The 24,004-nt window shown below is 47.8% G+C and overlaps 1 protein-coding gene across 3 annotated transcripts in view; it reads left to right on the forward strand.

Annotated features, from left to right (window-relative positions):
- UGGT1 (UDP-glucose glycoprotein glucosyltransferase 1) overlaps positions 1–24,004 on the forward strand; it is a 2,047,742-nt gene that overhangs the window by 452,047 nt on the left and 1,571,691 nt on the right. For 2 of the 3 annotated variants that reach the window (XM_069617854.1, XM_069617856.1), the window contains exons 10-11: positions 3,799–3,894; positions 17,324–17,388. In XM_069617854.1, coding sequence (XP_069473955.1) covers positions 3,799–3,894; positions 17,324–17,388 — 161 coding nt within the window. Of the gene's footprint in view, positions 1–3,798; positions 3,899–17,323; positions 17,389–24,004 lie in introns of all 3 variants that reach the window. The other variant, XM_069617855.1, reaches the window with a different exon arrangement.

Raw genomic sequence — 24,004 nt, forward strand, 5'->3', positions numbered from 1 at the left:
TCTACTGTTAAAGAGGAAAATGTTGCTGGCAAGCCGTATGAAGTAAAAGCTGACTTGCCCGCATTGTTACAAGCTCGTAAAACATCAGGAAGAGGTTGCGCCTATGAGACTGTTTCTCAAGTTCTTTTGATGTGTAACACTGACCAAAAGAAGGAATGCACATCTTTAAAGTGGCAGTGTATCACCTAAACAAAATTGTGTGTGCCATTTTCTATTGAGGCACTGAGTGCTTGTAAGAGACTGAACATTGATGTAGCAGTTGTTGTAGTTGCTGGAGCGAAGAGGAGAACACGTATTACCCAAGCCAGTAGACCAAACCCATTTAAAGTCAAACCAGCTCAATTAAGAACTGCACCTCATTGTTATAAAGTTGTTGACGCTGTCAAAAACCCAGAGTCCTCTGATACAACGGTGATTAGGTTACCCAAGACTGGAAGAGTGTCAATACAGCTTTGGTGTAACATTTGAAGACAAGAAGCTGTATACGGAGCTGGGTACTTGTTAAAGATACATATTGTTTAATCTGTAAAGCTGAGACAGTTCAAGCTAAGAAGAAGCAGTCCGGAAGCCAAAGATAGATTTTCTGGTAGCTGCAAGATCGAAAGGAAAGGCAAAGAGGCTGCCCTTTCTTATCATACAAAAAGGAAGAGTTCCTTGCCAACCTGTAGAGATCGAAGGGTGTTGTTGAAGTTGCCTGAAGTAAAGACAGATGTTGTAGAAGGCAAAGAGGCAGTGCCATTCCCACCTGTAGAGGTCGAATAAGTCTTGTTGAAGTTGCTTAAGACTTTTAAGCAGTAGCAGCAGTAAAACTGTGGTTGTCGATACTTTTGTCAGAACATTATTATTTTGTAGTAGAAGCAGAAGTATACTGTGAGACAAGGGAGTCTACTCTCACAGTATCAGCAGCAGAATGGAATTGCTATAGAGAGCAACCCATAGGAAGAAGCATCCTGACAAAGTTTTATATAAAGGTGCTGCAGAAGGTGCAAGAAGAGTGGTTGCTAAACAGAAGTAATACTTTTGTCTTAAACCTTATCCTTTCTTTCCTGGAAAGAGACTATCCAGAAACACCATTGGTGCTGTTGTCTTCTTTGTGAAACTTGGAAAGGGATCTTTTCATCAAGCCAAGAAGGACTTATTACCCGTGGATTCTTGTTTGTTTGAACTTTTTCTTTGAACCTTTTCAAGAGTTTAAGACTTTATTTTTCTTGGTGGAAATTAACTTTGGGACATTTCTGTGGAAGCAAGATCTGCCCAGCACAAATAGTCATCCAATACACTGGTTATTTGGTAGCCTTTTTATTTATGTTGTATATGTTATTTTGAATGTTTCTGTTTAGTGTGAGGGTTTGTTTTGTGCATGGTAGAAGGTGTTTCTTTAGATCCTATACTGTAGGGAACCCCTGGTAGAGTAGGTTTAGTTAGCGTTTATATTCCATTTATGTTTAAAATAAAATGACACACTTTGAGAAAACGAAACCTAATTGTGAGTCTTACATTACTGACCCCAGTACGGTCTGCCACACTAAAAGGGGAGAATCCCACGGGTTGGGGACCTGCACCCTTTTATCAAGATCAACACATATCATCTTCATAGTCACAGTACCTGGCAGGATAGTGAGCCAGGACTACTGCACCAGGTTAAGAGGAATACATGGGTCTGGGACCTGCACCCATAAGATTGGCAGCGCATGTGAATTGTGAACTTTTGAAGTGCAAAGCAGGCCTGGGGTAGGGAGGAATTCCCCTGGATAGTATTGAACTGTGAATTGTGATGGTCTAAGAAGGGCCTGGGGGCAGGGAGTCATTCCGCCCAGCCCTTATGAACTGTGAAGCCAAGAGACCTCCGCTGAAGGATATCTCCTGGTCTCTTTCCCAAAGATTGTGCATAGTGAAGCCAATCAGAAGAAGACCTGGGGAAGGGAGTCATTCCCCTGGCACTGTTGGAACATTGAGAACCAATCTCCAGGAATCCGTTAGTGAAGCAAAACCATGGTCAATAAGGATGTTTGAGTTGGAACTTTTTCTTTTGCATTGGCGCTGAAGCATCACAGCACCACAAGCTGGAACTTTGTTTCTTCAGAAAGGAACTGAGATCTGGAGAAGGGAGTCATTGTCACAGCTTCTCCCTACGATTGGAACTGTGGCTCATTGTCCAGAAGAAGGGAGTCATTCTTCTGGACCAAGATCACTATCCTTTTCTTATTAATTACAAGTGTGAGGGATAGAAGTAGGCTTTTTCACATGACAGTGGACTCATTTTATTTCCTTGGACATTCTGACCGACTCCTTAGCTCCTTATTAAAGGCAGGGACCCTAAGTTTCCTCTTTATTTTTGCCTCAATAAAAGTCTTTGCCAATCACCATGCTACGGTTGTGTCAGACGCACACTTCTGCACCCTTACATTACCTGTACAATTTTACTGATTACCTGTTTAGATATGGTTTGATATGTTTAGGTATATTCATTTTATTAAGATTTATCTAAAAAACACTTCAACACATATAAATTTAATTAATTCTAAAAGACATTTTGCTAATCATACAACCTTACATACACACTCTAATGCAATGTTTAAATAATGTACAGTGCTGAAAAATTAAAGAAGCTGATCAATTCATTAAACCACTTCTTTTCATTGAGTTTATAAAACATTCACAATGTTATAAACCACAGTTCATTACATTACATTCATTACATTCCATTACATTTAGGAATGAACTGTGGTTTATAACATTGTGAATGTTTTATAAACTCAATGAAAAGAAGTGGTTTAATGAATTGATCAGCTTCTTTAATTTTTCAGCACTGTACATTATTTAAACATTGCATTAGAGTGTGTATGTAAGGTTGTATGATTAGCAAAATGTCTTTTAGAATTAATTAAATTTATATGTGTTGAAGTGTTTTTTAGATAAATCTTAATAAAATGAATATACCGATTTAAGTTCTTATTTGTCTGTCCACCTTCGTCAGTCTCTCTTGTTCTCCTGATACCATTCTTGTTCATAATGCTTGGTGCTACCTCTAGGTATCAGTGAAAGTTGAGGTTCCCACTTTGGGTTTGTTGATATGTTTAGGGCCACTGGTCTTAATGGAAGCACTTAATTTTTTTGACTTGTTTGCTTTTTCACGCGTTTGCAGTCTCTTATAATGTCTCAAGCATCGTACACCCCTGTAAATCTCGGTGTTACTGATTGACGTGTTGTCACTTCAAGACGATATATTTTGTCGGTAAATTTACCTTATAGACCTGCCTTTCTTGTGTGCTGTTTAAATATCTTTACTTTACTTACACCACACCCTTCTACCCACCAGTGATTTAAGCAAGACTGCTCCTCGACATGTCCAATGTCAGAGTCAGGACTAACTTGGTGGTATGTCTGTACATGTACTCCAGGTTGGTCTTCACAAGCCCTCACCAGAGGACTTGTAGAAACACCTGATACTGATCTACCAATCGCCCCCGCTTCACTCTGTCAAAATAATCCCAATTTCCTACCTTTTAGTTCTTTTGGACAACAGCAGAAATATGACCTAGCACATTAGAGAAATGTTGACTCGTATATTTTATATCCACACCTTTGTTGTAAAATATCAGTTGTGTGCTAAGTAGGCAAATAAAGATAGTTAAAAATTAATTTCTTGATTTATTGTAAACTGGAAAGTTGGGTTCATTAGTAAAAAATCAATTTTGCAGCCAAACTCTTAAATCTATTAATTGGCTTTCCTCTATAGTGCAGTTTGAATGCTTTTTATTTCATTTTTTTTGTTTGTGACTTTGGTACTTTTTTCAGATCTCAGTTACCAAACAGCTGCGCGAATCCTTGCTGCCCCTTCATCTGAAGCGCTAATGGTGATGAAAGACCTCAGCCAGAACTTTCCAACAAAAGCTAGGTAAGTTGGTGACTATTTCAGGGCTAGCCAGACTGTCATCCTTGAGATATTTTACCATACAAATCCCATCAGTCCTAGCCGGCATCGTCTGTGCTGAGTGATGTTGGTTAGTGTGGGCTAAAGCTGGATGGTGACGGGTTTGATACCCCCCTGTTCTGTTTCAATGACGTATTAGTGTGGTGTTGTAAGCGCTGACCCAGCACATCAGAGTTTTAAAAAATGTGCATTGCAATCCAGGCATGTTATAAGTACCTGGATTACTGTTAAGTGGCCGTGTCTTCACCAGATCCACTATCCTTTTGCTTATAGTTCATTTTCTAGGATGATTTTTTATTTTTTTATTTTTGCATCCTGAATAGTTGTTGAGACAGAATTTTCCTTTTTGAGAGTTTGTGTGTCACTCTTTAGGGTCCCTTAACTATTTGCTTTCCCCCTTTCACCAAGGGTGGAAGAGGTTTAACGTCATTGGTTGATCAATGTAACCTTTTTGTAGACCTTCATGTATCAATGTATTTTATTAAGTCCTGCTTTCAGCCATTATGTTTTAGGGGCTGCCTTTGTCCTTGGAAACCATGAGTCTGACCTAAAGTGGCGGTTGGACACATGTGGGCTCTTTGTGAGCCCAACCATGCATTCTCTGTAGTAGTTTGAATTTATTCAGGCCAGTTCCTAGAGCTGGGCAGGCCATATCACATACTATGGGAGAGTTCTGAGTTGAGTGGCAGATTTAGGGCTGATCACCGTGTCTGACTGCCTATTACTTTGATTCTAGGGGTGTGTGTGTGTGTAGGTGTGTGTGTGGGTGTGTGTGTGTGTGTGTAGATGTGTAGAAGCAGGCTTACTTACCTGATGGAGGATTTCCTGCCGTCTCTGCAATTTTGGAATCCGCTTTGGCCATAATGGTTGAACCCTGCATCCTCGGCTGATCTCTGGTTGTGGTTTGTGGCTGCTGGATGTCCTTCCGTGGCCACTTCTGTGCTTGTGTTGGACGGGCTCGTTTAGCGCCAGGTTCCGGCTTTACTGTTGTTGGTGGCCTGTCTTGGTGCTGTTCACTACAGTCTCCATGACGTTGTGTGACTCCCACCTCATTTGCTCTTCAGCTTTACCGTTGGACTGTTTTCTGTGGCTGGGCACCCTCTCACTGTTAGTCGGGCCGCAGAATCCTGGTTTGCTGGGTTCTCCTGCTTTTTTCAGTGCTTCCTCGCCACTGCTTTTACTTCTGGCTTGAGGGGCTATTTGCAGGCGGCTCTCAATGCATTTTCCCATTGGTTTCCATTTGATCTTTTCCTGCTGTGCTTCATCTCCTTCTGGGACTCCAGGTTCTCCAATCTGCCACTGAATTTCTTCATTGGACTCTCCTCTGGTACTCTAGCCTAAGGGTTGTTTGCTGCCAAATTCACACCTCTGGGGGTAGAGCTGGGACTTGCATTATGTTCGGATGACTTGTGCACTACCCACTGGCGAGGGCTGAGTAATCATCTAACCTAATTGTAGAACAGTGTGTCACCCAAAAGGAAATAACACTCTCAAGTGGTTGCTGTAGCAGAGCAGTCAGGCTTAACTTCAAGAGGGAGAAAGGAAGGCTGGCAGAGAGATACAAATAATCCCAATAGACACCCCAAAATAATACACCACACTGGAATACTGTGAAATATACATTTTATTTCTAAGGTCAAACATAAAATATTTAATGGGAGAGGAAAAAATAAGTATTCAGGTTGTACAGAACACATAGCAGAGCAATAGTCTCAGTAAAAAACAGTATATGGCCAGTTAAGGCCTAACTCACTCTTTATCCTAAAATGTAATCCCCATACCTGGTGGCAGACACAATACATCAGCACTCCAGAGGTGAGTTTTCGAAAAAAAAAAACCTATACAATACCACACAGTTATAATTACTAGCCCAGATCCAAGGGCACCATACAGAAATTGGCACATGTTAACTAAAGTATTACACATAATATATATGCTAGAGCACAGAAGGGCTCCCAAAGTCCAGGATATATTTTAGGAAGACAGTGCCTTGGCCTAGAAGGGCAAATCACACACTGTACGAAAATTGGGGGTAGAGCACTAGAATATGCGGATCACTGCGCTGATCATGATTAAGAGGGGATCCTGCTGCCAGTGAGCAGTTCCTAAGAGACAGTGCTCTTCCGTCTCGGCGAGGTTAGATTAGATTTGAGTAAGAGCCAGGTTCACCTAGGCGCTGGGTTACCGATAATATTGGTTGTATAGTTTACTTGAATTATCAAGCAATAAATGACATTTTTTTTTCAAGATGAGTCATTTCATTACACACTTGAAGCCCACAAATATTTCGACCGGACAAGGGTCTTTTTCAAGGCGTGTGTTATATGCGTGAGAGTGGTGTGTTGGTATTGAACTCTTGGGTAAGGCTCTTGTTGAGTAACCTGGCAGGCCTAGGGGGCCTCTGCATAAAGATGGGCGGTCACAATACAATACTCTCATGCATATCATACACGCCTTAAAGACCCTTGTCGGGTCGAAACACATGTTGGCTTCAGGTGTGTAATTAAATCGCTTTTATCTTTACAAAAAAACGAGTGACAAGACTTTTCATTTATTGCTTGATAATTCAAGTAAACTATACAACCAATATTACCAGTGACCCAGTGCCTGGGTGAACCTGGCTCTTATCCAAACCCGTATTACACACTGAATAGGGAAACAGCACCAAAGTGAAACCATGTATTTCCCTAGACAAGAGTGTAATACATATATTGGAAAATTATTCCTAGTAACTCAGGGGAAGTCTCTAAAAAACCTGTGCTTGTTTAGCAACCCCAGAGAACTTAGGGGAACCATAGAAAAATATCACAGACTAGGTAAGTTACTTGCAGTGTTGATGTTGGAGTTCCAGTATTACGTTCAGAAATGGATCAGGGTGCTCTGGAACCCTGGCTTTCAGTCTCGTGATTAAAGTGCACAAGCTCGTGCCACCTTAATCACGAAAGTGAAGGAATATTTAAAGGCCCTCTGCAGCACCATGCTGTTAATAGTGCGGGGCCTGGGTGCTTAGAAAGTAGGTGGAAATAATTGCCACTTTCTAAGCACCCAGGCCCCGCACTAATAACAGCACCGTGCTGCATAAGGCCTTTAAGTATTCCCTCAGTCTCGTGCATTGTGGGGGATGCTACAGACTCACCCGTGAAACAGGGTCTTCAGCATCTCAAGAACAAACATTAGATGCAATTAAGTACTTTGGTAGGCAAAATACACAGTGAATCATATACTTAGTATATTTTAAAACCAGTAACTGCTATAAAGATACATCCCACCACTTTACTATAGTGTAGGTCTACTACACAGTGATGGGCACATTACATAAAAAGTAAAGATTGGAAACATAACTGAACCAGACTTTAAAGCACAACGCTAAAAAGTATTTATTGGAACCCAGTACCATCACCAACAAAGTCACAGTATTTCTAAACCCTAAAGACATAGTATTTGGAAAATACGAGCTCACACACATCACAGTAAATATAGGGCCTAAAGGTGGGAAACGATTAATAAATCACAGCCAGAGGCCACTAAAAGATACAAGACATTTATGCTGAGAACACCAAGTTATTACACTTTAGGGAAAGGTTAAACAATGTCACAAGAATTTGTTACAGTGTAATCATGCATTCAATATTAGCAGAAGTGGAACTTTAAAAATACATTAAAAATCACTGGTGCATCTAGACTTCGATATCTGGATAACGCTGCACCCATACACCCATGCCTTTATATTCTACTCTCACCCGACAACAGCTTTACCCGCACTGATAACTTCCTCACAGGACGTGAACATCCACACCTATTCACAGAAGCTACATATACAGGAAGGACCCTATCGGACCACTCACCGCTAATAATCAGACTTAAGAAGCATAGACCTAGACCTCCTATTCTGGCATGGAAATTAAACCCCAGGGAACTGAAAGACGGTGCATGGCGATAGATGTTGGAAGAAGCAATAGTAGAATTCATTGAACACAATGAACCCACTGCACCAAACCCCTTGATCCTGTGGGACCCTTTTAAGGTCACTATGTGGGGAACTTGCATACCTGCTACGGTCAGCGTCCCTAAGATCCTGCTGAAGCTGTTAATGTAAACAAAACAGACTACAACGTCACTGTTTTACCCTGTCAAAAGCTTTTTTGGCATCAATGCTAACAGCTGCAAAAAAGCTTCAGCAGAGTGTTTTCCAAGGGGAACAACATTTAATAATTCTCTCAGATTATCATAGCTATTTCGGCCACTCACAAATCCAGTCTGATTCTTATGGACCAATTTAGGCAAAGTACCATTTAGTCGCCTAGTATAAATATTTTGCCAATAGCTTAACTTCCATGTTCAATAATATTGCGTGGAAGTTGCTACTGCCTCATTCATGTCACTTTTCCGCATCGTTATGCTAAAAAAGAGCAAGAATGTGATGGAAGGTTCTACAGAATCCACAACTACTTGAGGGCATATATACGCATCTAGGCAGAGTCTGTTTCACTTGTCCAGACTAGGGCAATCAACCTGTTGTAGATCCTCACGCACTCATGACTCATGAATATGGCCATCATCACTATGCAGAGATACGTAATACAGCTTAAATCTGTCACAGTCTTCATTCCTCCTCAAGATCACTCCCTCTTCATTCGCAACAAAAAGCACCTGCCTCCCTCTCTATTTAATTTTCAGGCGGCTTGCCAACAACGTTCCTGATTTCTCTTCCTGCTCCCAAAAATACTGCCTAGTGTAAAATGGATCCCTGCCGCTCTCGAATGCAACTCAGTCAAGAGAGCACTTGGCATAGAAGACCTATTGTCAACAGAAGTGACATAATTATACCTGAGGAGTTCTTCCTCTTTTTGTCTTCTATACGATGCAAAGTTGATCACTTTACCTTGTATCAGGCATCCCAAACAATAGACTCATTGTTGACTGGCCCTTGGTTTCCCTGCAAATACAGCAATGTTTCTCTTTCAATATGTTTGACATCTAGTTATAGATTTGCGTTTAATCTCCAATGCCTTCTCCCTTCCAGACCCTCCACTAATGTATCCAGAGCCAGCTCAATGCTAGCATGATCAGAAATCGCAACATTGCCTATACTAGCACTACACACATTGCCACAAATGCCCCAACTAACCAGAAAAAGATTAATACATGAAGTTCCATGAGGAATTTTATGAAAAGTATACTGTCTAGATCTTTTGTCTAATACTCGTCAAATGTCAATAAGTTCCCATGTATGTCACGATCTATAAAACCTTTTCTAGCCCTACCTTCCACATAGAAATTGACCACTCATGATTTTGCTACCTCTTTGCCCAGAATAGAATTAAAATCTCACCCCCATTAGGATCTCTGTGCCCCCCATATTTTTCAGCACTCCATCTGCTCTGCTGAAAAACTTTCTCTGCCTCATTGGTTGTATAGATATTTAAAGCGTTAGATGCCTATTTTCTACAAGTAGTTTAACCGCAACATATCTGCCTTCTAAAACTAATTCCACTTTGTCCACTCATTATCTCAAATCTTTCTTAAATAAAATGACCACACCTATGGAGTTGCTGACAAAAGCACTAGAAATCTCCTTCACATATGTTCTGTTCAATATGTAATCCAAATGCTCCAATTGCAAATGTGTTTTCTCTAAAGGGTCTATATCAGCCTTATTTTATTTATAAAAGTATCTCTGTCATCTTAATAGGATTGTTAATCCCCTTCACATTACAATTTAAAGATGGAAGCAATTAGCCATCATGTGTTACCCGCAGTAAACATGTAATCACTCAATCCACTCACAGAACTCAATATAATGTACATATACTCCATAAAGCCAAATAGTCATCACAATGCAAGCACAGAGACATTCCGTCGGAGCACATACATCAATGAGCGCACAAGGAATATTGATCTAAAAAAATAAACAGAAACAATAACAAAAAATAAAAATCTAACTCAAAATTAACATACTTAATAATTGTGCTCAAAAGCGTAGTCGGATGATAAACACAGTAAAAAAAAAAGAAATCACAAACTGAACCATCGTATGATAATGTTAAGAGTAGAAAACCACACCCTCTGTAAATATATCAATGACGGAATAGTGTGACAACAGGGAATGGATAGAAGAGGCAGCATCTATAGTACACTTAAAATTAACATTAACTGCGCTAAAAAAATCAAGTCTATGAAACACAGTGCATATCAGTTTGCCCTTTCACCTCCCCCCCCAACCCAGACCATATAAGGCATATTCACAACATTAAATGAAACTAAGAATACAATTATTATTATGGATTCCAAAGATACACCAGTTTACTTGCTAAAAGCACAGGCTTCATCTGTCCAGCTTTACAGTTTCTTTCACCCACCTCGAATAAGGGACAAAGGAGGGAAAATCCTGCATTGAAGGCCAACATGACAGACAACTCAGCGCTTAGTCCACCAGGATATAGATATGCATACTCCCAGTTGTACACAGGACGAAGGGAGTGCAAGCGGCAACGCACTCACTCCGAGAAGGAGTATCTGCTGGGAGGTCCAGCCAGGAAGTACTCATGTCCTCAATACGCTCCATGGCTCCCTCTCCTCCATCCTTGATCATCGCCATCTTCAGCCCGGTACCAAGTTGGCATAACGTTAGGCCAGCCTGAATTAGAAAAGGGGACCTATTATTTATTGAGTTACTGATGAGATACGATTTTAAACGCAACGGAAAATGGCAAACTGTAAGGATACACAGCCACCCTTTTTTATTTTTTTTTTATTTAAAGGACTATCACAAAATTAATTAAAATAAGACCAAGCCAAGTTAAAAAATACACCTTGGAGGGAAAAGCAGGCAAAAATCATTTCAGTTCACTTTTTGTGTCTCCTTGAAACAATCGTGCTGTGTATCAGCAGATTGTAAATCCTCCAGGAACAAATAGCCTTTTTGATGATCCGTGAAGGAGTGTCTAATCCCATCCACAACGATCTTAAAAATGGCACGATAAACCATGTAGTAGGAAAGATGCTTTTTGTTCTTGCCAATTATTTTGAGTCTGAAAAGAACTTTCGTTGTGCAACCACCTCCCTGCAATAGTCATTAAAGAGCATTATTCTGCAATTCCAGCTCACCAAGATGCATATAGGAAGGCATGGGGATGGGGTTTTGTCCAGCCATAACATTCTGGCAGTCACTCCATCACTGCTGGTTGTCCCATTCATACTTTGCTTCTTGCCACATTCATACTTTGCTTCTTTGGCAATCACGCCGTATTCGTTTCCAACCAGAAATCCTAGGCTTCATTCAGGTTTCCAGCCAGATCTGGTTTTGACTCCTCCTGACCTTTCCCATCTCATGCAGGCACTACCCATGACCAGAAATGTCTACATCAGTTTTCTTTCACACAAAGGTACAACATTTAGCTGTGAACTCAAGCTAGGCTTTGAACACAGGATTGCACTGTAATTTATCCTGCGTTTTCAGCATGCTGAATCCCACTAATTGAAAATTAAGGTATCAACTGCTACCAGCTAGGTAAGCATGCATCGAACTGTGCCAGTAGACCCACGACTAAAGCAGGGTTTATTTAGGACACCCTCACAGCCCAAGTGTCCATCAGTGGCTAGGCCCTAAGAGTTCTCAAAATGGAAATTCGAGGGGATTGGGTCCTCCGAGGTATTCCATACCTATGACAGTAATCACACAGCTGTGCTGCTCCAGAAAATCTTCCTGCGTCGATGACATCGATACGCTGTCCTCGAGGGCCTCCGTCGAACCTGTTTCTTTGCTAAATTGTGAATAATAAGGTCTTTGGCTTCTTCCACCCCGCGGTCCGGGTTTAAGAAGTGTCTGGTGTGCAGGCCCAAGATGTCCCTGACGGATACGCACAACGCTTGCCTCTGGTGCCTCGGGGAGGACCATGATACGGACGACTGTGTCAACTGCCAATCACTCACTTCGAAGGCATTGCGGGAGCATAAGAAAAAGCTGTTGGTCGGTAAGGTGGCCAAGCACCGGAAGTCGCGTTCCACTGGTCTTTCGACGGACGATTCGAGGGGTGACTCCCTGCATTGTCGTGAGTCCGGGGGTTCTCGCTCTGGGAGTAGGTCCCGCCATTCCTCTGCCTCGTTGAGGCACTCCAGGAAGCGCTGTCACAGGTCGCCTTCCCCGTCCTCTTCCGAGGGCTCCGCCCGTCGGCAGGTTGCTTGTCCCAACAAGCATTCTACTCCTGAGGAATGGGATTCCTTCCAAAAGGAGATGATGGCGATTTTTCAATCGCAGGGCTCAGGTCCGTCCGCGCCGTCTGAGGACGCCGGTCGTGGCCAAGTGGGACTTCTTTAAGTTGAGGGAGAAGCCCAGCTTGTGAAGTGAGTGGCAGGTGACGGACAGATGATCCAGGACTTGCTCGGGAGAGCGCGCCCTGATCAACCAATCGTCCAGGTAGGGGTAGACGTGAATCCCGCCTTTCCTGAGATACGCTGCCACCACCACCATGAGCTTGGTGAAGACCCTCTGGGCGGAGGTCAATCCGAACGGCAGGACCCGCAACTGAAAGTGCGAGTCGCCAACCGCAAACCTCAGGTACTTCTTGTGCTTGGGATGGATCAGCACATGAAAATAAGCGTCCTTGAGGTCTAGAGACACCAACCAGTCCTGAAGTTGAAGGGCTTGGAGGACTTGAGAAAGAGTAACCATCTTGAACTTGTCCTTCCTGAGGAGCTTGTTCAAACCGCGCAAGTCCATGATGGGTCTCAATCCCCCGTCTTTCTTCAAAATCAAAAAATAAGGGGAATACCATCCCTTGTTCCTCTCTGCTACAGGCACCAGTTCTATGGCGCCCTTCTCCAGCAGGGATTGAATTTCCTGCGCAAGGAAGAGATCCGGACTCTTCAAAGAGATATTCCCTGGTGGATTGTCATGAGGCCTCTGCCGGAAAGGAAGACAGTAGCCGCGGGCTATGATCTCCAGAACTCACACATCTGAAGTAATGGCACGCCATTCCACAAGATGCTGCGCCAGCCTTCCCCCAACCGGCGAAGCATGGGCCTCATGACTGAGCTGAAGCGGCTGCGGCAGTGCCTGAGGGCAAAGAGGCAACTGCTTGCGCGGCTTTGGCACCTCAAGTACCTTTTTTTCCACCTCTGGCACTCCGACGGTTGCCCCTTTGACTTGCAGCTCCCCTAGATCTACTAAAGGATGAGTAATATCGAAAGGAACCTCCCCCTCCATTGCTGTCCCCTAGGACAAAAAGGCGGAGGTTGGCGGACTGCAGCGCAATAACGACTTCGCTGCAGCTTTTGAGGTCTGCAACCTCTCAAGACTCATCAGCCTTTTTGCCAAAAAGATGTACACCATCAAAGGGCATGTTGAGGAGCCGGGCTTGCACATCAGGACCAAAACCCGACTTCCGCAACCACGCAAACCTGCGTATCACGGTGCTCGCCGCCATGGACCGGCTGACTCAATCAACCATGTCCATACCCGACTGAACCGCCTCACACATGGCGTCCTTGGCATCCTGCACGATAGCAGGTAAACCATCCTGTTCCTCCCCTTCGGGGATACGATCAGCCGCTAAGGAAATACAGTTCCACAGAGTGTGCGTGAAACGAGACAAGGCACAAACGGAGTTGGCAGCCTGAAGCGCCATACCCCCAGAAGAAAACACCTTCGCCCAGCTGTCAGAACGCTTGTCGTCCCTATCAGGAGGGATGGTAGGGTACGACGCCTGCTTTGCTGGGGCCGTAGCTGCCTGCACCACCAAACTCTCCGGATTAGGGTGCGTGGTTAAGTAGCAGGGGTCGCCACTGGCCGGGCGATATTTCTTCGGCAAGGACTTGCTCACTGCCAGGAGACTCTCTGGAGAAGTCCAAGCCGCAGCCACCCTTCTCTGCAAGGCCATATGGAATGGCAGCACCGGGTCAGTTGGAGGACCTTGGTCCAAGATATCAGTCAGGTCATCCTGCTGAAAATCCCCAGGGGGGGCAGACCAACCCAGGTATTCGGTGACCCATGACATGAGGCGCCGATAAGAGGATTCGGCATGCGTGCCAGGCTCCGGCCTACCAAACTCCACCTCCGGAGAGGTGTCGAGACCACTGGCATCGTGCAGCGACTGACGCAGGTCCTCAAGTTGACGGTGACCAGAAACAATGTCATCAGGAACCAATGCAGGAACCTCACCTTCCTCAGACCCCTCCTCCACCTCAGAAATATAATCCATTGGCTGGAAAGAGCGCACAGAAAAAGGCACGAAGACATGTTTAGCCTTGGCCATCGCCTTTCTGGGGGGTGTCAACGTGCTTCGGGGTACCTCTGACAAGGCTGCCTCGAAAGGCGTCGACGGAATAGGCGGAGCCCCGAGCGTGTCTCAACAGCCTGGGCGCCGATGGCGTCGACGACTTCCTCGGAGGCGGGGCCTCAAGAGAGTCCGTCGACGACCTTGGCGCTGCTGGCGTCAATGTCTTCCTCGAAGACTTCAGAGTCTTGCAGTCTCAATAGCGTCGAGGACCGGGACCTAAAACGGGCATGCCTAGAGCGATCATCCTTGTCCGACCGGGACCTCGAAGGCGCCCGGTGGTCGCGACGACTGCTCGAGCCCAAAGACAGGTTGCGGATGAGATCTCTGCAATGGGCGCTCAAGATCCAGTGGTCGCAGTCCTCCGGCAGGATGTCGGACCGCGTTCAGGTGCCGCCCTCGGTCGCCCAGGACCTTCTGTGGTGGGCCGTCGAAGGCAATCTGATGAAAGGGGCTCTATTTTTGGCTACCCTGGCCGGAGGTGACGATCGTGACGGACGCATCCCTCACGGGATAGGGAGCTCATGCCAACGAGCTGCCAGTCAGCAGTCGTTGGTCTCCGTCGGAGTCCAGTCTCCATATCAATCTGTTGGAGCTGAGGGCCGTCAGGCTTGCCCTGAAGGCTTTTCTGCCGACTGTGCGAGGAAAGAATGTCCTGATTCTGACGGACAACACGGTGGCCATGCACTACCTCAACAAAAAGGGGGGGGCGGGGTCACTTCCTCTGTGCAGGGAGGCGATGCAGCTCTGGTTCTGGGCAATCCAGCAGGAAGTTTCGATCTCGGCAGTTCATCTGGCCAGAGACGAAAACGAGAGGGCGGACGCTCTGAGCAGGCAGAGTGCAATCTCTCACGAGTGGGAGTTGGCTCAGGAGATTCTCCTGGAGATCTTCGCCCTTTGGGGGACCCCTCAAGTGGATCTCTTCACCTCCAGTGTCAACCGGCAGTGCGAAAGGTTCTGCTTGCGGGAATTTCCTCCAAGAGGAGCCTTAGGAGACGCGTTCGTGGTGGAGTGGTCATTCCCACTACTGTATGCGTTTCCTCCAGTCCCCGTCATCCCGCAAGTGCTGCGGAGGTTACGGAGGTTAAGGTCCCGGATGATCCTCATTGTTCCGGCACGGGCCAGGAGGACGTGGTACCCGGACCTTCTCGACTTGTCCATCTGTCCTCCACGTCGTCTTCCCTACCGAGACGATCTGCTCTCACGGGAGGAGGGTCAGGTTCTCCATCCAAAGGTCAGATCCTTCAACCTTCACGCTTGGCTTCTGAAAGGTTGAGGTATAAGGATTGGGACCTCCCTGAAGACGTGATGGAGGTGTTGCTTTCGGCCAGGCGGCCGGCAACGAAGTCCATGTACCGTTGCCGTTGGTGAAAGTTCTGCGACTGGTGCAGGGTTCAGAATGTGGATCGTTTTTCATGTGACATTCCTGTAGTTCTGTCTTTTTTGCTTTCTTCAGCCCACAGGGGCTTGCAAGTGGGTACCATTAAAGGTTACCTGGCGGCGCTATCCATATTTAAGCTCTCGTCTGAGGAGTCTTATTTTAAAATTCCTTTTAATTTCTCAGTTTCTGAAAGGGCTCACTAATGTGTTCCCTTCGTCATCTTTCCAGGTGTCCAGTTAGGATTTGAACCTTGTTCTCAAGTTTATAATGGGTGCTCCATTTGAGCCTTTACATTCTTGTCCTTTGAGACTGTTAACTCTAAAAACAGTTTTTTTAGTTGCTGTCACTTCCGCTCGCAGAGTGAGTGAGTTACTTTCAGTTAAGCCACCCTTCACTGTGTTTCATAAGGACAGGGTTGTCCTTAGAGTTCGTCCTTCCGAAGGTGGTGTCAGAATTTCATTTGAACCAGAAGGTTGTTCTTCCAGCATTTTATCCTCCTCCGCATCCTGCTAAGGACGAGGAGAGGCTCCATAGGTTAGATCCTAGGAGAGCTTTGAGTTTCTACATTTCACGCATGTCCCGGGTCAGAGTGGACGATTAGCTCTTTATTGGTTACGCTGGAAGGCGTTTGGGACAAGCTGTGACTAAGCAGACTTTGTCTAGATGGATTATCTTGGCAATTTCTGAGCGATACCGCCTGGCAGGTAAGGACCCTCCAGTAGGCTTACGGGCCCATTCGACTAGGGGTATGGCTGCCTCTACTGCCCTGCAGAGGGGTGTTCCTATTCGTAATATCTGTGATGCAGCCACTTGGGCTTCGGTCCATACTTTTGTACGTCACTACTCCCTAGATTCTATACATGGGCAGGATCTGGCCTTTGGCAAGGCGGTCCTTCACTCTGCAATTTGATTGGGCATTCTAAATGTGTATATTTTAAATTATTTTCCCACCTCCTTACGTTGGTACTGCTTAGGGAGTCTGTCATAGATATGGAATACGTCGGAGGACCCAATCCCCTTGAAGAACAAGTTACTCTCTTACCTGGTAATGTTCTTTCGATGGGATGGTCCGACAACGAATTCCATATCGCTCCCTCCCTGCCTGCCCCGCTACAGAATTTCTTATGCGATTGCAGCTTATGTTTCTGCAAGGATTTCTGTGGTCGTACTGGCAGTAGATTGGTGCCACACGTTCTGGAAAAAAACTACAACTGAGACTATGGGTGTCGTGCGTCCTACTTATAACATCCGGTGACATCGGCTCCACAGAGGCCCTCGAGGACAGCGTATCGACGTCATTGTCGCAGGACGCAGACGCCGAAAGACTTTCCGAAGCAGCACAGCCGTGGTGATTACTGTCATAGATATGGAATAGGTCGCCAGACCATCCCATCATAATAACGTTACCAGGTAAGAGAGTAACTTGTTCTTCTCAAGGAAAGAAAGTCAGTAAATCAGTCAGGAAAATGCACAGAGGTCCTCTCTCTCACCAGAAGTATAGACTGGTTCTTTTGCCCTCAAAATACCTCTAAGCATATCCACACAAAAATGCACATGGCCCTTTCCATTCATTGTGACAATCAATGTTCATTTCAGTTTAAAATATAATTGCATGCAGTTTGTTTAGTGTTCGCACAATACAGCAAATTACATCTTGAGACACCGCAAGTAAGATGCTGCAGCCCAGTAAATCCATCAAATGTAGAGCTTATTTAATTCTTTTCTTTTTTCCACCTAGGGCACTGAGTAGGACTGTTGTCAGCCCTGAACTTCGAATGGAAGTTGAAGAAAACCAAAAGGTACTGTTATTGTCATGTTGCCAAGAAATGTAATTGTACGCATTGTATGAGCTTCGCGACTCTGTTATACGTCTCCCGCAATATCTTGTCGCCAAATTGTTTCAACAAAAATCATTTGATGCTGAATTGTAAAAGAAAAGCAAGAACTCTAGTTGTATGATCTTGTCCACAGGAGCCTGCTGTTAGAGGTAGTCTGTGGTTTCTGTAGTAGTGAGGAATACGTCTTCCTGTCTGATTGAGGTGGAAATCTTAAACTGCAACTCTGGCACAAGGCCCTTGTGATTTTTGTATTTTTCCTGATCCGTTATTGAAATGTTTCCCTGATGAGCTCTAATCTATGGTCTCATCAGGTACACAGATATGGTTGATGTGCCCCCGAGATACACTAAGCTCCCCAGAGTCATGGTACACAAGAGCCACATTTATTCCTGTTAGTATTTTGAAACAACTGGCTAGGTGTGCCCTCCCGGTTGGTGTTGGAGTACCTAATTATAGTTGATGTAAATACGATACATCTGTGGGTGGTTCCGCTGAACACCAAGTATCCAGTACAGTATACTACAGTTAGACCTTGCTTGTCTATCAATGAGTGGGAAATGCATGCCGATGTGCAGGGGGAATTTCTCACGTGAGTTGTCATGTAGGCAAGATATCCAGCCCTCTTTGGACAAAATGGACAACACAGATTTAGCTTTTTATGGCCATTCCCTCACTTTGCCCTGTATCTCCATCAGCTTGGGATCTGCCTGTATGAGACAATTGTAAAAGAGGATCTGGGTCTTTGACTTGCAAAACGCATCCAGACTAAAAGCCTGGAAACAATGAAGTTTGAATGTGGCAGCTCCTAGTGATTATATGGAGGCCAAATGTCTGAATGAATGCTTCCCTAGCATTGGAGACTTAGTTTCCACCTCCAAATCTCTCATAGAGAGGGTTTGTACCATTTCTTAGTTCAATGCAGGGACATGTCCCTGTAACATAAATTACCTGCCTAGACTGAAAGAATGTGTGGAAGCTGTGCTGCATATGTAGCCAATGCGCAACAAGCCCCAACAGTTGCAGTCTGCTACTGACTGGTTAATGAATCCTCTGGACCAGAGAATAATCATGTGCTACAGTGCCTGGTTCCCTTTACTCATCTGGAACAACTGGGTCACATACTCTAATGACTTCAGGATCTCAGTGTGACCCCGAGTGGAGCAAAGACATTGACAAGACCATTGGTAGCTGAACTGATCAACAGGTCTGAGGTTATTATCGCCTGGTTACAGCTAAACTGGGAGGGTCATGTATTACTGTTCTCCAGCATGGGGTCTGGCATGGATTCACATGCTCATGAATATTCCCCGTCGTCAGGCTGGGAATCCTCGGTAAAGAAAAAATCACTTTCAGTTTCGTTTCTGAACTGTCTTTCTACTATTAACCAATCACTGGTCTCGGGGTCATACTGCCCCCAGCCAATGACTGCCCTCTTCCTAAGCCACTCCTCTGGTAGCCATCCTCAGATTTTTACTGCACGTTCAAGTGTTTCGAGTCCTCGTGCTATAGCTCTCGAGCTTTTACTGAGTTTTGCGATTTTTCAAAGAGTTTAATTTTTTTTTCAGTCAATCGAGCGTCAATCTCCACCGTTTCTACTTCCGATCAAAGGGGACCCGTTTGAAATTTTTCTGCGCCCCTCTATGGCGAAGTTTTCGTCGAGTTACACTTCTTGGAGGATTCCGGAAGACCTTGAGGCCTACACCGTGGACATGGCCCAGGACAAAGGAAGCTTGACGCCCGGATCCAAGCTGTTCAGGAACTGCGCTGGATGCGAATTGCAGAATGTGTTCAAGGAGGACGAGCATTCTAGATGCCTCTACTGCCTTCACGAAGACAAAACGCACGTGGAGAAGGACTGTGCGTTTTGCAAGAACATGTCGGAGCTGACCATGAAGGATCGGCGGATCCGCCTCACCAACTGGCTGGAGGGGAAGAGCCCAGCGGCAGGTGAGAAGAAGAGGTCCGAGCGGTCTTTTAAGTCCTTTGAGGGCGCTCCGACGACGGGGGCCCAACATAAGGCTAAGCACCGCGAGTCCACAGGCACAGGGAAAGGGCCGAACGGTCGGGCTCCTCGGCTGCCAGGCAGGGTGCACTTTCACCGATGCCATCAACCACGAGCCAACGCTCTGGCTTGGGGAAGAGAAAATCTGAGAACCCGGGTAAGCTTCTGGAGAAGCCCCGGTCGATCCCGATGGAAGCAGCCGAGGGGGAGCGAGGCGGTGACCCCCCCACCCCCAAGGTGAAGGCCTCAGGCGCGCCTAAAGTTGTGAAGGCCCTGATTCACCCGGCTAAGGCCTCTATCGAGGGAGTCGTGGCGGCCCTGGCGAAGCCTGTGGAGGCGACCTCGGGGCCCAGAGTTTCCCTGCCACTGTGGAGGGAATCCTCTTTTCAGCCCATCGATAAGACCCTCGTGAGAACCCCGGTGGAAAAAGAGGGGGAGGGGCGCTGGCCATCACGGACACGGATACAGCCTCTGAAGAGGAGCTGGCTGGAGTTGTGAAGATACTCAAGAAGAAGTTCGAGGAGGTCCGGTCCCACGGGAGGGATCCCGACGAGGCGGACGAAGAGAGCGACGGCAGTGCTGACGAAGTTCCGTGGAGGCAGAGGATTCCACTCCCTAACCGTTGCGCCCGTCGCAACCGGTACCCGAGCCACGAGACAACTCGGGGTCATCTTGATGGCAAACCGGGCCTTATGTACGGAGATAAGGACGAGGTGGCCCTTGCCCTGACGGACGATCCAGCGGAGCCTAGCCCGTCGGGGAACCCGCCAAACAAGCGGATGAGAGTTCACCCCCCCCCCCCCACCCAGGAGAGTTCATCCCCCCCGCCCTCCCAGCCTTCGTGGCCCTCATAGCCTTCATCCCCTTCCCCTGATCCTAGGGAAGACACGGGAACAGAGACGGCCACGACGGGGACGGATGACGACAGTGGTGATGACGGGATGGCCCGTCCGACGAAATTGGCTCTTTTCACGCCATAATTGCCAGGGCATCCGAGCTCTTCGAGCTCTGCCCCGAAGAACAGGACCGTTTCCTCTATCAGCAGCATGAGGCCAAGAGGAAGACAGTCCTCTCGGTCCCGTTACTTGATTACATCTAGGACGAGGGGCTGTTGCTCCTGAAGAACCCGTCCACGACCCCTGCCAAGAGAGACCGGTAGGAGAAGAAGTACCTGGTCCCGTATTCCGCCCCTCTGTGCCTTAGGGCACAGCTGACCCCGGATTCGGTCGTCTCGGCGGCGGCCAAAAAGAAGGTGGCAGGGTCTACGGCTTCGACTTTAACCTCCCCCCGGACGGCGAGGGGAAGAAACTGGACGCCATGGGGCGACAGGTCATCTCGTCGGCGCCGACGATGATGATTAAGGCGCTCAACGCCCTACCTAGCGATTGTGGCCCGCTACGATAGGGAGCTTTGGTTTAAGATGGCTCCTCTGCTGGACTTCCTCCCGGACGACAAGAGGGCGGAGGCCCTGGAGATCCTGCAGGAAGGCGAGGTGGCGTTGGACCACGCCATAACGGTGGCCACGGACATTGCTGACACCGGTTTCCGCCAGTTGGGCAACAGTGTTTGTCTTCGACAGCATGGTTGGCTCAAGGCGACCGATTTCCGCCGAGACGTGCAGACCAGAGTTTTGGACATGCCCTTCGACGGGAATAACCTCTTTGGCAAGACAGTGGACGAATCACTGCAGGCCATCAAGGCCGACACGGAGACGGCCCGGGCCTTGGCGGTTTTGCAGTGATGACGACCGCCTTTTCGGAACTCCGGAGGCAAGCAAGGTGCCTCAAAAGGATTCGGCAGCGGTTCCTCGACGTACCGCCAGGCGGCCCGCTCCTCGTCACAGGAGTCCTACAGGGGACGCGGCAAGTCAGGAGGATCTCATCATCGGCAAGGCTGCCGCCAAACAGGACTGAACCGGCCGTAGTGTCCGGCCCCCACCTGAGCACCTCGGTGGGAGGCCGGCTGGCGAAGTTCGTCAGCGTGTGGGAGTCCATCTCCACTGACCGATGGGTGCTGGATGCCCTGGCCCGCGGGCACACTCGATACTTCCTCGTACTCTCGATACTTCCTCGTAAGAAAGAAGACCGGAGGTTGGCGTCCCATCCTGGACCTTCGTCGTTTAAACAAGTACATCAAGGCCCAGAGGTTCCAGATGGTCACCCTCCAGCACATGCTGGGGCAACTGGAGGAAGGTGACTTCCTATCGTCGCTGGACTTGGAGGATGCCTACTTTCACATCCCCATTCTAAAAGGACACTGAAAATTTCTCAGATTCGTAGTCCAAGGACGGCACTACCAATTCAAGGCCCTTTCCTTCGGATTAAGTCGGCGCCCAGGGTATTCACCAAGTGCCTAGCACCAGTGGTGGCGCGGCTGCGCCTGCAGGGGATCCACATCTACCCCTACCTGGACGATTGGCTCATCCGACCAAAGACAAGAGAACTCGCCGTCGGACACACAGCGAAGACCGTCCAACTGCTCACGGATCTGGGATTCTCCATCAACTTCGCCAAATTCCACCTGGTTCCGTCGCAGGTCGCACTGTTTCTGGGAGCCAAGCTCGACAAAGTTGCGCGACTGGCCTCCCCGTCGGAGGAAAGGACGAAGGCCATCATGGGAAAGGTGCAGCGGCTGTTGACCGTGGACGTGGCCAGGGTGAGGTCCATCAAGTCCCTTCTCGGCATGATGTCCTTGTGCATCTTCCTAGTGCGCCTGTGCAGACTGCGGATGCGGCCACTGCAAGAGTTCCTCGACGCCTGTTGGATGCAAGCCGCGGGCAGGTTCGAAGACAGGATCTTGCTCGACGAGACCTTCCGCCAAGCGATCTGGTGGTGGGGCACCCGCGCGCCTCTACCGGCGGGTATGGACTTCCAGACCCCGGCACATCAGGAGACAGTGACGACGAACGCCTCCCTGGAGAGATGGGGAGTGCACACCGGAGATCTCCACGCAAGAGGCCTTTGTCTCCCGGAGGAGAGGCCTCTTCACTTCACCGTACTGGAGCTCTGGGCCGTGTTCTGGGCCCTCAGGTCATTCCTCCTGTCCCTCAAGGGCAAGGTGGTGAGGATCTTCACCGACAACACCACCACGATGTTCTACATCCGGAAGCAGGGAGGTACCAGATCACCAGACCTATCCAAGGAGGCACAGGATCGGTGGCACTGGGCCGTCGCCCAAGGGATGTTTCTGGTACCCTTCCACCTGGCAGGAATAAAGAACACCATTGCCGACTCACTCAGCAGGGAACTGCGCTCATGCCACGAGAGGGAACTGCGACAGGATCAAGTGGATCTGCTATTCCAACGATGGAGCAATCCCCAGATCCATCTATTCGCGACGGTGACGAACTCCAAGTGTCGGAGGGTCGCCAGCAGGTTTCCCCAGCCGGGGAGCATGGGAGATGCCTTCTCATTCCCCTGGGACAGCCTGTTCCCAGATGCGTTCCCACCATTGCCGTTGCTGCTACGACTCATCTACCAACTCAGACGGTCCTGGTGCAGGATGATCCTCGTTGCACCGGCGTGGCCGAGACAGATCTGGTTCCCGGACCTTCTAGACATGTCAACGTCCCCCGCCAGTCAAGCTGCCGACGGACGTGGATCTCCTCGCCAGAGAAGGAGGCGCCATCCTCCACCACGACCCGGGGTCGCTGAACTTGCAGGCCTGGCTCCTGCAGCACTAGAGTTTGGAGGGTACGATATCCCGGCGGATTGTAAGGAGGTGCTTTCAAAGGCCAGGGCGTCCTCGACTCTCAAGTGCTATGGACATAAGTGGAAGAGGTTCTCTGTCTGGTGCTGTGCACAGAAAATTAACCCTCTGCGGATTACGGCCCCTCAGGTGCTGCCATACCTACTGTCGCTGGCCAAGGCGCGGCTGACGCACGCCGCCATCAAGATACATCTAGCAGCGATCTCCCGTTACACCAGAACTCCGGGGCGTTCATCTCTGTGATCCCATCGCCTGGTGAAGGAGTTTATGAAAGGATTGTTCCGATCATTCCCGCCGGTGAAGGCTGCAGCCCCGGCGTGGGAGCTCAATGTGGTGCTGAGCAGGCTCATGGGGCCGCCATTCGAGCCACTGCATTCGGCACTGTTGAAGTTCCTCTCATGGAAGACTGCGTTTCTTGTGGTCATCACCTCTGCACGACGAGTGGGAGAGATCCAGGCCCTCTCCTGTAAACCTCCATACCTGACTTTCCACGAGACGAGGGTGGTGCTGAGGACGCACCCCTCCTTCATGCCCAAGGTGCCGTCAGACTTCCATCTCAATGAGTCCGAGAGCCCATTCGACCAGAGCGATCGCTGCTACCACGGCGTTCCTGTCTGGTGTGCCCCTGCTGGATATCTGCAGGGCTGCTACGTGGAGGCCGACTGCAGAGAGGTTCTTGCAAAGGCCAGGGCGTCCTCAACTCTCAAGTGCTACAGACATAAATGGAAGAGGTTCTCTGTCTGGTGCCGTGCACAGAAGATTAATCCTCTGCGGATTACGGCCTCTCAAGTACTGCCATACCTACTGTCGCTGGCCAAAGCTGGACTGGCTCACGCCTCCATCAAAATAAATCTGGCTGCAATCTCC

The sequence above is a fragment of the Ambystoma mexicanum genome, chromosome 10, assembly GCF_040938575.1.
Source record: "Ambystoma mexicanum isolate Mex_15411 chromosome 10, UKY_AmexF1_1, whole genome shotgun sequence".
Taxonomy (NCBI): Eukaryota; Metazoa; Chordata; class Amphibia; order Caudata; family Ambystomatidae; genus Ambystoma; species Ambystoma mexicanum.